We start from the raw sequence: 14,340 nt of genomic DNA, 5'->3' as shown, positions 1-14,340 counted from the left end.
TTGCCTTCAGCAGCAAACTGCAATAGAGCTTTCCGCTTGCTCACCCCGCTAATGACTGACTCATAAAATGGTACTCTGTTGCAATATAAAACATTTAAGAAGATAAGATCAATACATTCAGGATGTGCATATGGGTTGAGGACTTGTATCAGAAGCATCCTCGATTGGTTTCAGAGTCACTCTGTATTTCCAGTTCAGCTTATTATTCAGGACCAAATTAGATCTGTTAAAAACAAAGCTCTTTTTTCCCTTTCTCACAGAAGTGGATCAAATTTGCAGGCATAATAGCCCTCCAGTGGATTAAGCTGTACAATCTGTAGGCAGATATAATCAGGGGTTTTGTGCAGGGCAGCTTTAAAGTTTGATTTTTTAAAACGGAAAAGAAAGGAAATCTATTTTATTTTCTGCCAGACTTTGATGCAATTTACAGGTATGATACCCTTTCCTCTCTGAGGGCACAAAGCCTGCAAAATTTCAGAATTATAGCTGCAGCTGTTCTCCAGACTACCACAGGAATGTGGCCCTCCAGGCCTTCCTATCTGGCCCTTGAAGCTCTTTCCAGACCAAACCCTCCATTGGCACTGCTTCATGTCCTAAGAGTTCTTGCCTGGCTGCAATGCATCCTTGAATTCTGATAATGCCTCTTACTTGTCTGGACAAAATATGGGGGATATATGAGCATGTGACCCACTACTGGCATGTGGCCCTCAGAAAGGAATGTGGCCCTTGAACTGAAAAAGGTTTTCCTTCCATACTTTACCACTTGGGGGTTGGCACCATAGGAATCATAGGAGCAAGGTAGAGAAGGGAACATATATCCCAGGAAAGACTGGAATGGGGAAATGTTGGAGGGCGGACTTCAAACCTCCATCATAGACTTGGGAGGGGATACATCCACTTTCCCCTGGAAGCAAGAGATCTCTGTTGACTTGAATAGAGGAAGCGGTGGTAGTGGAGGAAAAATGGCATAGACCTACATGTCCGTTGGATCTCTCTGAACAACTGTATAAGTAATGTATAACATGCAGGGCTTTTTTCAGCTGGAACTCATGGAAACTCAGTTCTGGCACTTCTCAGGCGGGTGCCATTGCATTCTAAGAGAATGAGTTCTGGCATCTCTTTTTCTAGAAAAATAGCACTGCTTATTTCATTCATTCATTCATTCATTTTCTATACCACACTTTATCCGAGGATCACTGGACAATTTACAATATAAAACCAAAAAAGGATGTAATATAGTAACAAACAAAAACAATAACACCCCCCTTCTCCCACACAGTATATTTATATGTGGTTTAATTCTGTTCTTTGTTGTTTAAATAACTTCTGACATTTAGAAGTATGTTTTCCCAAAGAGAATTTTCTCTCCTTAAGCATCAAAGAAAAACATTACAACGTATTTTATCCTTATTACTCATATATCCTTATGCTTTTCCTTAATGTTTTCCACTTTACAGCTACCTAGACAGCTTAGATCGAATCGGAGGTGCTGACTACCAGCCTACAGAGCAAGATATCCTTCGAACCAGGGTCAAAACAACTGGCATTGTAGAAACCCATTTCACGTTCAAAAACCTCCACTTCCGGTTAGTGTGATGTGAAAATGCAAACAGATTATCACGACTATGCAACTTTCCGCTGTGTGGGATTACAATCTTTCTGCTCAAGCCAGACAACAACCCTCACATTTCATAATCGTGCAACATAGCACAGAGCAGAAAGTGACAAAGAAAATTCCAACCTGAATTAACAAATGCGGGCTCAATCTATAAATATGTCATATGACAGCGTCATGAAACTTTACATACACGTTCTTTGTAGCTTCCTGTCTAAAGACATTGAAAAGGAATGGACAATGGAACATGAGGTAGAAACATGCCAAGCAATTGCATCAAAGAACTCTGAAACCATCAAGCTTTAAACAGCAAATGAGATTAAACAGCAGCACTAACCTTCACACACAAAAAGTTCCAAAATCAAAATGACTAAGGGCAAGTCCAGGTGGGGTGTTTATTGACACAAAAGTTGGTTGTTAGCGCGCACTTTCTAGTATCATTCTCCTGTCACTTTTCTAACTGCTAAGAAATCTTAAAAGAAAATGTGATGGGAAATGGCACTGATGTGTGTGGAATGACCACTAGCTGGCAATGACTGGGGAGCTTGAGGCCCAGGAGCTGAATGCAGCCTCCAAGCCTCTCTACCTGTCCCTTAGAACTCTCTGGAGGCCACACCCATTTCCTTAGGTTGATCTATAAAAAAAAACCAACAACTCCCCTGTAATTTCCACCATCAATTCTAGTCCTGTGCTCTGGTGCAGCAGAGAATGATGCTTGGTCTTGTGGGACTAGCCATGCAATTCTTTGGATCCTGGGCATAATGAAGTGTTGTGTTTCTTTCTCAGGCTGTTTGATGTTGGAGGTCAGAGGTCAGAACGTAAGAAATGGATCCACTGTTTTGAGGATGTCACAGCAATCATTTTCTGTGTCGCGCTGAGCGGGTATGACCAAGTGCTCCATGAAGATGAAACTACGGTGAGTATTCTCTGGGCGGAAGAGTTCCCTGAGATAGCCTTGCTTTTCTACTTACTGCATTTGTTCCAAGGTCATCTCACAAACCGTCCTCAGTTCTGAGACCAAAAGGATCTAACAGATATACTTTATTACTCACATGTCTTCCTTTGACTCTTAAATGCTATGGAGACCCCATTCTACCACCAACAGCTGGATTTAAGTCTTCCATTCCGCAGGATGGCGTTAGCACAGGTAACTTATACGCTTTCACTTGGTCCAGAATTTGACCACAAAATCTGTTCCCCTTTCTCTTTGGCTACCCCAAGCCAAGTGCCCCTGGTGCAGAAGGGTCTCCCTTTGAAACAAAAGCTCTTCAGGAACCCTAAATGGTTATTCTTGATTACTGTTCTGCCCACAGAGAACTTGCGAAACAGAAGAGGGGGTGAATATGGGTTCCTGACCCAGAGTGCTTATAGCATGACAACAAACCAGAAGAGAGTTAGAAAAGGACAGGCCTAGGAAATGGAGCCTGAATGTGAGCAAGTGACATTTTTACCCAGAAGTTCTGATGATGCCTGTTCTTTGGTTATTGTGTGGATTCATGCAATCACTATTCCACTTTAAAAACAAATGTCAAGGCAGGGCTGGGGCTAGGTGCACATGAGCAAAAGGGGTGTTCCCAGTAGGTTGAAGAGGAGGCTGAGAAGTTGTTCATTTGTTGGTTTGCTATGCATTTGGCAAGAGATCATATTTCATGATTGCTCATGAGGAACAAGCTTTTGTCTATGTCTGGAATTGTGTCCCGTGCACAAGAGATGTTTTCTTGGGTCTTTTTGGTGCCAAATCAGGAAATAGAAAATAAAAGGTAGAGAGAAAGCTTATATCTGAAGCAGTGAAAACTCTTATTTTGTCTGATGGTTGCAGGAATTTTACAGCAGTGTTTCAAAATGCTTAAAAGAGGAAAACTATACTGTAAATGGAGAGCACGGGGTAGAGGAGCAGCCCTATCTGAGGTTTAGCTCCCATGAGAAGACACTAAGCAAAGAATGTATCAAAAATATATGTAATGTGATTGCAGCTTTGTAGTCTTGACCTTAAATGTATATTACTTGCCGTGTTTGAGTGTTATGTCTGAACTAAGGATAGGGGAGAATTTTGATTCAGTTCACATTTAAAAGCAAACGTACCAAATGCACACTTTCTGAAACAATATGCAAACCAAAACAAAGCTGTCCTTCAAAATTTGCAGTATTCCAAATTTTGCAATATGGTTCTTCATCCATAAATGTACAGTCATACCTTGGAACTCAAACGCTTTGGCTCCCGAACAAATCACCTCCTGAACAATCAAAACCCAGAAGTGAGTGTTCTGGTTTTTGAACAGTTTTCAGAAGCCGAACGTCCAGTGCAGCTTCCACAGCTTCCAATTGGCTGCAGGACGCTACTGCAGCCAACTGGAAGCCCGGAACACATTCTGTTTGAGAACCAAGGTACAACTGTATATGTTAGGATAAACTGCATATATAATCATATATTAGTGGGCATAACATGCAGAAATGCATTCTATGTGGGGGAATAGCTTTTGCCACTGAGCTTTGGCCCTCCTTCACACCTTCTTGCTGAATTGGGGGAAGTCTCCTGTGGGAACGGGGGTGTGGGGCTTGAGTGTTTAGCCCACAATCCTCTTTGTGCATTCACAGCAAATGCCTGAAGAGGACCATGGGAGATTTAAAAACAAGTGACCAGTGCTGCTTTTGTACAAGTTGACTTCAACCCCAGCTTCTAGCAGAATTGGAATCAAGGTTCTGCCACCTCTTTAGAATCTGGGGAAGATCAGAGGGCAGAGGTTTTATTCTCTTAAAAGTAATCGGGGGGGGGGTTAATGGTTTGAAGCCATTCAAAATGAATACATCATGAAAAAGAGGAGGGAATGAATTGCCTAGTGATGCTTGCAGCAAAGGTTAGCTCATCATGTGCTCAGCTGGCAAAGATAGCAAGGAGTCCTTCTGTGATTCAGCTCTTCCTCCACACTACTTCACGGTTGCTGCTACATTCATAAGCATTTTAGAAGAGGCATTGTTCCCACATTCGCCTTGCATTTTTTATCCCCTTTGAACTACAGCTCACTCGAACTATAAATAAGTATGGAATACAGAAAGTGAAAATAGACATATGGAATCGCAGGTGGGAGAGTGCTGTTACCCTCTTGTTTTTCTTGTGGGCTTCCAGTGAAGACAGCCGGTTGGCCGCTGCCAGAACAGGATGCTGATTTGGTCAAGATCCAGGGATCCTCTGATGTTCTTATGCTTGCAGACACACACAACTGCAGGAGAAGGGATAGAACTGTGCTTCTGATTGGAAGTATATTCCACATAAACCGTCCCAGGCACTGTGGCAGGGCCACCTCTAGGGAAGTGCAGGGCTTGGAGCAAATCAGACTCACGACCCACCCTCCTTACCGCTGTAGGATGTGTCCTCCAATGCTGCCCCCACTCTTATTCCTCCTCTGCTTTTAAAGGGATTTACAGGTCCAGATGGAACGCTGCTACCTGCAATGTTCCCTTCTGGCCATCTTCACTGCTAAAGAGGAGCAGAGATCAAGCTACCACCACATTAACACAGAGGGTAATTAGCCTGGGTCCCTCTGCTCAGTTTCCATGTTCAAGACATATTGAGCATTACTAGTGCCCATTGGTATGGCAGTAGGCAGGGAAGGCAGCACTAGGTGGATCCAGAACCAATGACAGGCAGAGCCAATGAATTCTAATTGTGCCCCTCTCCTCCTCCCTGCTGTGTTCTACCAGGGCAACCCCAAGATTAAGGAGGAGGAGGAGGAGGAACATGTTGACAGGCAGTTCCATTGGTTGCAAATAGGAAGGCTGGCTGAGGGCAGAATGATGGTGGTGGGGCCATGCCCCATTCACTCTCATGGCCCAGTCTCCACTGCTTACAACAATCTGTTCTGAGAATCCTCTTATCTTCATCTCTGAACTGCATCATGCACTTTCACTGCGAGCAGGATTTGTACCGTTGCAAGGGCCTGCGAATGATTTCCCCGGTAGCGGTTTCTGTGTGTGCTTGTCTTTTGTCCAGTCTGCATTCGAGTAACTAAGCTGCATGGGGGACCATGGCGTTGTTCTTTCTTTACCTGTCAGCTGGTGTCTTTGCGGCCTTCCTTAGCTATAAGGAATGTTCTTATGAAAGAAATAGGTGTCTCAAACGGTATCAAAACAGGATGTGGGCACTTGGGTGGCGCACTCTATAATCAATCTTGTTGAATGGCGTGTTTGAAAGAGTGGGCGGGGGGAGCTCTCTCAGCCCCTACCCGTCATATGCAGGCAGTGTGATTGCAGTACAAGTTGCTTATATTTAATAATCACACCTCTGTTTTAACCTCTTCTGATTCTTTTTCTAATTCTAATATGGCAGCAAAACTAAAACAACAGTAAGTATTGTTACCGTTACAGGAATGTTATGGTTTCCAACTGGAACAAAAATGAAGGTGCTTCTAATGTCATTGTAGACTTGACATTCATGACTTTGCCGAATGGTGGGGAACAAGGAGCATGGACCCAAGCAGTGACTTATGAACTCTACCTTAAAGATGCCTGCATTTGGTCCACACTAAAGATACCATCACGAACACAATACAAATATTTCTTCTCTGAGGGGTGGCAATTCCAACATATTATAAGTATATTGTGCTTTACCATCTTCAACTCTCTTCTTTCCTCTATTTAACAGGATCAGTTGAAATAACCATTTTAAGGTGTTTTTTCCCCCAATACTTGTTTTGAAACCTGGCAAAGGGTGTCAACATCTCTAATACACTTGTAATGAGACTTGCTTGTATTTTTGCTTATGTAGAATATACATTCTTGGTACAGCTTACAGGAAAACCAATAAACTTGGGATTCATCCAGTTAAGAAAACAGTGGATTTTCCCATCCCTGTCAAACAAAACAACATTGGGGTAATTCTACCATGAAAGGATTTCAGACCCCTGTTTGTATTAGCTGTTGCCTTTAGTACTTGTTCCAGCTTTTAGATGTGGTCCATTGGGCAACTTGGTCCAGGACAGCCTGGAATAGAGCTGCTGGATAATATAGTAGGGGGTATCTTATGGACTGGGCCAGGTAAATGTAATGGCTGTCTTGCAGTGTCTTAAAATTCCTCCATTCAGCTACAGGTGTCAGGTGTGGGGTCTAAAATCAGATTATGGAGTGTTCAGGCAACTCTCTCTCTCTCTCTCTCTCTCTCTCTATATATATATATATCCCCAAAGATGTTTGTGGTCACTAAGGGATGGGAATCCACTGGCATAGCACTGAGCTCAACATTTTGTGGAAGGAACAACCCTACCATCAGGCAGACTGAGGGAGGCACCTCAGGTGGCAGATTCTGTGAGGCTGGCAGTAGGGGTGGGTTGTTGGAGAACAGAACAGCAGGCTCTGCTCCCCTTAGGTGTGGTGGACCCGTGCTAAAGGAACATTTAAATGCGAGTCTGGTTGGTCTCATGGAATGGGTATGGGAAATAATTTGTGCTCTACCTCAGACAGCAAAATTTATTAGACAGGCAATTTCCTTGGACTAAGCAACCACATCACTCTTTGGGAAAGACTAAAGAAAACCCAAGAAATCTTGCTCTTGGAAACTATGGTGGAGGTGGATTTTACTGCAGATAAAATTTAGGCAAACTAGATTCCCACTGGATTTGCCTAAATTCAACAACTCAGATTTCACACTAGTTTAAAGGGGGGCGCTGCACAAGACTGCACATAGCATACTTTCACATAAAGATGGGGGTGGGGAATAACCTGGACTTACTCAGCTCACCCAAGACCTAGAAGTATAAGTGTCTGAAAACAGGCTAACACCACCCACTACCTATCCTCAGGGTAGATGCTAGAAACAATGACCACATATTGGTGCTGCAACCCACACATGGGAAGATGCAATGTTGGTGTGAGAGATCAGACATCTCCTCATCTTTTCTTCTCCCTGGAAAAGACACAGTTCTCTCAAGTTTCTAGTTATGCACTAAATTGAGCGCTATTAAGAGGCATCCTTTGTAGTGCTGCATCTGCTGTACAACCCAGAATTTCACCTGTAGTATGTTTCAATGGGTGTTGTCCTTGCTCTTTCCTTCCCTGCAGGCAAGATGTTGAAATATTTCCTTGAGCATTTGGTTCTTCTGTTTTCATGCAGATACAATGATCCAGTCTCGCTGCTGAGTTTTAGCTTTACATTATTCCTATTATTGTTATTATGCAAGTACAAAAATTAAGAATGCAAGCAGCAATACATCCATATGCACATAAACAGATGCCATGCACATATATAAGAGCACAGTCACCAAGCCACATACTTAGAAGTCATATTTGTGACAGCACTGAAAACATTCTGCCAGCATTAATGTTCGTTCTGATCTGTCTGTCTTCCTAAATGACACATGATTCACAAGAATCATTCTTTAATCTCAAGAAAATGTTTTGTATCTGTTAAAGCAAGGCTGGGGGTATTGGAAGTGGGTACTAGTAATCGGTGTGTAATGATGACACCTGGGCCCTTTACACCAGTAGTTGCAATGACCCAGGGAGTCATAGCAGCAGGAAGCAAGCCTAGCAAATTGGACCCTGATGTATATTTCAAGGATCTCAAACTGATCCTTGGCTGTGGCTGCAGATAGATGTGGGAGTAGGGCATGGCTGGTAGCCATAGATGTGGCAACAAGGCAGTCTCACCCGATAATGAGGGATGGGGGAGAAATTTGATTCATTTCTCATTTAAAGGCGGGCCTACAGAATTCACATATTGCGAAACAATATGTGAACCAAAACACAGGCATTCCTCGAAATTCTCACTCCTCTGAATATTGCACTGCAGTTCTTCAACCAAGTAATGTGTACGAAATGCATACACTATAAACAAAGTGTGCCATATATATATACTAGTGAAAATAACACACAAAAATGCATTATATTCAAGAAAACTGCTTTGCAAAAATGAGCATATTAAGTAACATTTTTTACAAAAATGTGTAAATCAGTAGGAAATTTGCACTAAAATAGTAATTAATTTTCATGAAGACTTAAAAAAAAAATCTCAAACTGGTATGGAATTGTGGAGAACTGGAGACTGTGGAAATGAGAACCTGAGAGGAGCAAATTAATGACTTGTCTGTGTAGCAACTTCAGAGAACCCACATTCCACATTGAAACATGTCAGAGATTATGTTGGAGTGGATTTCTGGGGTATGTTGTAGCACAAACAGTTCACATGGGGCACTGGCTAAGCCTCCTGAACCTCACCATTGCTCTTCTTCAACAGAGAGTAAACCTTAGAATGCACCCAGGACTAGGGCTGGAGAAGAATTTCCTTTGGTCAGCCTTGCAAAGTGAACTTTCCTAATCTTCCTGGACTAGTACACAGATCTGAATGTCATTATCCTTAGGATTTTGCAGCTCTTTGAAATTTATGATAATAGTTCTCTGCTTAAAATAATACCAAAATACTTTTCAAAATACATATTTTAGAATACCTTTTTTTTAAAAAACATACAGAAATTCATATTAAAATGTCTTTCTAAATATGAGCTTCTGTATGGATTTTTTATTTTTTTTAAAATACTAATTTGCAGATTGCTGGGAAAACAGGACAGAATGGACTTGTGACAGAATGGACATATGTGACAGTCAGCTGATCAGTCCATCCTGACCTTTATTCCCACAAAGCTATCTATTGGATGGGTAAGCAAGATATCTGTCAGGGAATTTTGTTCCGCATTGCTGGCCATCTTCTCATTCAGGAACCCCTGGAAAGCTTCCAAGGAACTCTGCTCCCTGGAGCACAGTTTGGAAACCAATGCCTTGGTGACTGCAACTAAGAAACCACAGTCTAGCCCAGCGTTGCCCAACCTGGTACTCTCTGCACATTTCAAACAATAACTTCCATCCATCTCAGGCAGCACAGCCATTTTGGACAGCATCTCTCCCCCACCCCACCCCAGCCATCACCACCATTTGGACTTTTGTCAGCTCCAGCCGGCAGGTCTGAAGGAAAACAAAATGGGGACAGCCGGTCAAGTGATACTATGCAATCTTTTCAGGTTGGGTGGGGAGTCAGTTACATTCCTGCTATTCCAAAGGCACTTCCATTAGCTATCCGGAACACATTTATGTCTATCCTCTTTCTTTTGTCGGTTATAATTTGTACCAGTCGTTTGCGGCGGGGAACAGCCACACTTTGAGGAGCTGCTGCCGATGTCAAACAGGAAAGCTCTCTGTTCTGTAACCTGCTTTGCCTTTTGATAACCCCTTGGCTCTTTGGGTTGGCTTCGACCTCCGTCGCGGCTGCTTCTCTCTGCTATTCCGTTTCCGGCTGGGAGAGGCGGCACAGCTCTCGCATCAAACTCCAGCAGGCCTCTACGCCATCACCACTTTTCCTCGGCCGTCTGATCTTTTCTAACCAAACAAAGGCCAAAATATTGAGATATTGAGAGACCCTCCAAATTTGGCAGGTATGAAGCTTCTCTTGAACCGAGAAAAAATAAAGAGTTGAAAGCAGCTGGAGGAACGGGACGCTACCAGGCTGACTTTGCTGTGAGCTCTTTCGGTATACACCGAACCCTGCAGCTTCTTAACCAATGCGGCAATTTTTATTTTACATCTTTTGTTTCACTTCATTATAATTATTATTCGTTGCATGAATTCCAACTAAAAAGCTGCCTTCCTTTTATTTGTGCATTTGTTGTTGTGGCCTTGCCCAAAAAAAAAAAAAAAGACCCTTCCCAAAACCCAAATCTAATCTTTTTTTCTTAAAGGCATGATTTAACATCAGCAAGGTTCTCTGCTGATCAGTGTTTTGGTTGTTCTTAAGTATTCTATCTTCTGCCTTTCTTCCTTCACCGCTCTCTTTTTCTCCTTCAGTTCATTTTCATTTATTTTCATTTTATTGTGATCTGCTTTCGATCAAACCATCTTCCAAAAAATTAAACAAATAAAGACTCGCACTAAAAAGCATCAACTGGAGAATGTCAGTACTAAACGAAATAACAAGCTACTAAGACCAAAGCTCACGGCAAGGTCACTGCCAAAAAGATGTCGCCTTATGGTCTGCTTTCAACTCTCAATTAATTCAAGGATCTTACCAGTCCTTGGTTAATGTATTGACCAAATACGTGTCCCATACACACACCCCAATGAAATGATCAGCATTTTAACAAAGAATGTTCTAGAAAATCTGCATGACCCACACTTCGGTTTCGATCTCTGACCTTTTAAGGGCAGGAGTTATTTACACCGCCGCCACTTGCCATACATGCATGGTGCATGATGAAATTTAGCTGAGCTGGAATCTTGTAAAAAAAAAGAAAAAAGATGTGCTATGCAAAATCGACAGCTCTGTAAAAGTAAAAACTGCTACAGTGCTACTAACTGTACTTCAGATCTATAGGGATTGCATCTCTTTATGTATGTATACACATTTCCCAGTATGTATACATTGATTTATTACATCCACTGTTGTCTGCTTCCTTTTGTGTTTTTACCCCCCCCCCCCCTTATTATTAAATTTAGATGCTTCCCTATACATTGAAGGTGGTAGTAAAGCTCTTGCCTGACTTGCCATCTCCTTTGTGTTGCAGAACCGCATGCATGAGTCACTGAAGCTCTTCGATAGCATCTGTAACAACAAGTGGTTCACAGATACCTCCATCATTCTTTTCCTCAACAAGAAGGACATCTTTGAAGAGAAGATTAAGAAATCTGCATTGACTATCTGCTTTCCAGATTATACAGGTGAGAAAAACCTTCAATATATATAAAAATATATATTAATAAAATATAATGCAGGAAGAGTGCTTTGTGATTCAGAAACCCTTACCCTGTAATTGATACCTTTATTTTGGCTGTTAAAAGAAAAGCACTGCTCTCCTTAGTTCTGCAGTAAGATGAGGAGACTGTGGTCCTTCAGATGTTTCTGGAGCACAGCTCCCATCATCCCTGACCATTGACCATGCTGGCTGGAGATTGATGGAAGCAGTAGTCCATCAACATCTGTAAGGTCACAGGGTACCCACCCTTGTGTTAGCTCTGTGCTCCAAACACCCATAGGTTCTTATGGGAATTTGGGCAGTAGCTTAGCTAGCCTCAAAAATATTTGACCAATTTGTGGAGGATCAGTTGAGCCAGTGCTTTTTTTCTTTAAAAAGGAGTACTCTCATTTTCCTACTCATATTGAAACACTGCCCCTCAATGAGGCCAAACTCAGATTCACAAAATGTTTAGGGGTATTCGTACCCCAGTGTCCCCCCAGAAAAAAGAACTGAGTTGAGCCATGGGTGTTCCTCATGGTGGCTCCATGGAATCTACACATTCAAAGGAGTATATCTCTGAATTCCAGATACAGTGGAACCTTGGTTTTTGAGTGACTCAGAAGCTGAACGTTTCAGAAGCTGGAAGCCGAAAACCCAGAAGTAATTGCTTCCATTTTTGAATGCACCTCGGAAGTCAAACGACTTCCGCTGCGTGTTTTTCTTTTTTCTCAATGAATTTTGCCGACTGCCCATTGCTCCTCGGTTTTCAAATGTTTCGGAAGTCGAACGGTCTTCTGGAACTGATTACGTTCTAACACCGAGGTTCCACTATTCTAGTAACAAGCAGTAATGAAAGGCTGTTGGGGGGTTTTTATCCCCAAAAGTATTTGGCTGGCTGTTGCTGGACTAAACGGCTCTTGCTCTGATTAGGCAGGGCAGCTTTCTTAGGCGTTGTGTGTGGGGAAGATGAGGAAGACCAAAGAGGGAGTGGCTCATGGTAATCAGACACAAAAGCTTTCACAGCAAGGTTGCTTTGCTGCTGCAAAATTCATGTCACCAACATGAGCTGAGCTAGCTCCATGTTTGCGTGAGGAGGGGTTGGAAATAAGGAAACAGGCTGCATTTGCACAAATGGTGAGCCAAGAAGCTTGGCTTAAGAAATCACCCCACATGAGAGCTGCAGACTGATGCATGTTGTCCAAGCACTCCTAATTTGCTTCTCCCTGTTACATGGGGGGAACTTTTTTCTGCCTGATGGCCACCTTCTCTTCTAAGTAGCCTCCTGAGGGCCACATGTGAGTTAGGGTTAGAGGCAAATTGAACCTCCTGGTGGGCCAAGATTGGCCCACACCCCTGTTTTAAGGATGGATGTGCAGAAATGTGGTGTCAGCACCATAATGCTTCTTGATCTCAGTTATGACAATGATTACATTGTATTGATGACAATGGTGATAGTACCACAATGCTAACGTTATTATTAATATGAATACATTAGCAATGATGATGGTGATGACATCCCATCAGCTTACATGACTGGTTATGTGGCAAAAAGGGAAATCCCTGCCCTCAGTGAAATTACAGTGATTTTCAGAGTGTGTTCCAGTAAACTCTGGGCTTCCTGGAGGCTTATTAGTGGTTGCTCTGTGAAAAGATGAGCAAGACAGGACATGTAGGAAGGCAGGATGTTCAATAATGTAGCATGCTTCTTCTCATAAATCGATTCAAATGCTGAGAGTGAGTGTAGGGGAACTCTGCTGAAAACCAGCCTCAAGGCTCCATGTTCAAATCTCACATCGTCTCTGAATTTACTCAGCAGCTCTAAGTGAGCCACTATCCCCATCTGTAATATGGGCCTCCGTTACAGCCTTTTCATGAGAATTACCAGCAGGCAAGCTACACATTACATTATTTGTGTGCCTGCAGTCAAGGTGCTTTGGGTTTTATAAATTTTAAATTGCAGTTGTGGGATGAAGTATGGGTGATTGGGATTAGGAGGGTGGGGTGTAGGGGAAGCTTCCCTAAGACCTGTGAAAAATCCCTTCTCTCCCCACCCCTGGACCCTCACACCCCCACACAGGCCTACTGCTATCTCTGGGATGGAAACTTACACTGGCATTAACTGCAAGGAGTGGGGATTTTAGTGAGGTCAAATCTATCTTCCTCCACAAAACTGCAAACCCAGTCCTAACCAGGCATTTCAGTAGCTGCAATTTAAACTTGGAAAAATGAAGCATGTTCATTGCATTCACACAATTAACGTAACATGTTGTTTGGCTTCCAGATAACATATGTGAAGTGTTTTGAACACTGTATAGATGCTAAGGGTGACCATAAATTGCATCATCCAGAGCTCATCAGTATTACTAACTGAACTGAGGACTATAAAGCAGAATTTGCACAGGGTGTGTGTGTTCTCTGTGTGTGTGTGTGTGTGTGTGTGTGTGTGTAAAGAAGATTGCTGTGAGTGTTGCAAAGACCCAAACTCTGGTTCTGCACAACTTCTATTCCCATTCCCACATGAGCTGGGTCCACCTCCAAGTGGAGTCAACTTGAGTTGGGTGGGCTTTGTGTTGCGTTTCAGGACAACCTTGCTCCTGGCTTTCGTCTCTCTCTCTCTGTTGCAGGGCCCAGCTCTTTCACCGAAGCCGTGACTTACATCCAGTCCCAATACGAGAGCAAGAATAAGTCGTCCAGCAAAGAGATCTATTCACACATCACTTGTGCCACCGATACCAACAACATCCAGTTTGTCTTTGATGCTGTAACTGATGTCATCATTGCCAACAATTTGCGTGGCTGCGGACTGTATTAAAGCCCTCTTCTTTCCTTTCTTCTTTTCCCTTTCTTCTCTTCCTTCCTGTTCACCCATTGGGGAAGCAATCTTGTGGTCAGAACAACCGGTTTGTTCTCCATTCCCCCCTCTCAAATGTTAAGCCTACAACTGTTTTTGAGATGGGAGAGTCCAGTACCTACTTCAGTATTCATGTGGCGAAAAAAAAGCTGTTGTGAAAGTAA

At 42.7% G+C, this 14,340-nt stretch overlaps 1 protein-coding gene across 2 annotated transcripts in view; it reads left to right on the top strand.

Moving 5' to 3' along the window:
• Positions 1–14,340, top strand: part of GNAO1 (G protein subunit alpha o1) — a 167,572-nt gene that overhangs the window by 131,273 nt on the left and 21,959 nt on the right. Inside the window, exons 5-8 of one of the 2 annotated variants that reach the window (XM_079988340.1) lie at positions 1,458–1,586; positions 2,402–2,531; positions 11,155–11,308; positions 13,950–14,156. In XM_079988340.1, coding sequence (XP_079844466.1) covers positions 1,458–1,586; positions 2,402–2,531; positions 11,155–11,308; positions 13,950–14,137 — 601 coding nt within the window. In that variant the 3' untranslated portion in view covers positions 14,138–14,156. Of the gene's footprint in view, positions 1–1,457; positions 1,587–2,401; positions 2,532–11,154; positions 11,309–13,949; positions 14,157–14,340 lie in introns of those variants that run through there. The other variant, XM_079988341.1, reaches the window with a different exon arrangement.

The sequence above is a fragment of the Podarcis cretensis genome (assembly GCF_951804945.1).
Source record: "Podarcis cretensis genome assembly, chromosome: 8".
NCBI classification, from domain to species: domain Eukaryota; kingdom Metazoa; phylum Chordata; class Lepidosauria; order Squamata; family Lacertidae; genus Podarcis; species Podarcis cretensis.
The sequence above is the reverse complement of the archived record's forward strand: the minus strand, read 5'-3'. Positions and strand labels throughout refer to the sequence as shown.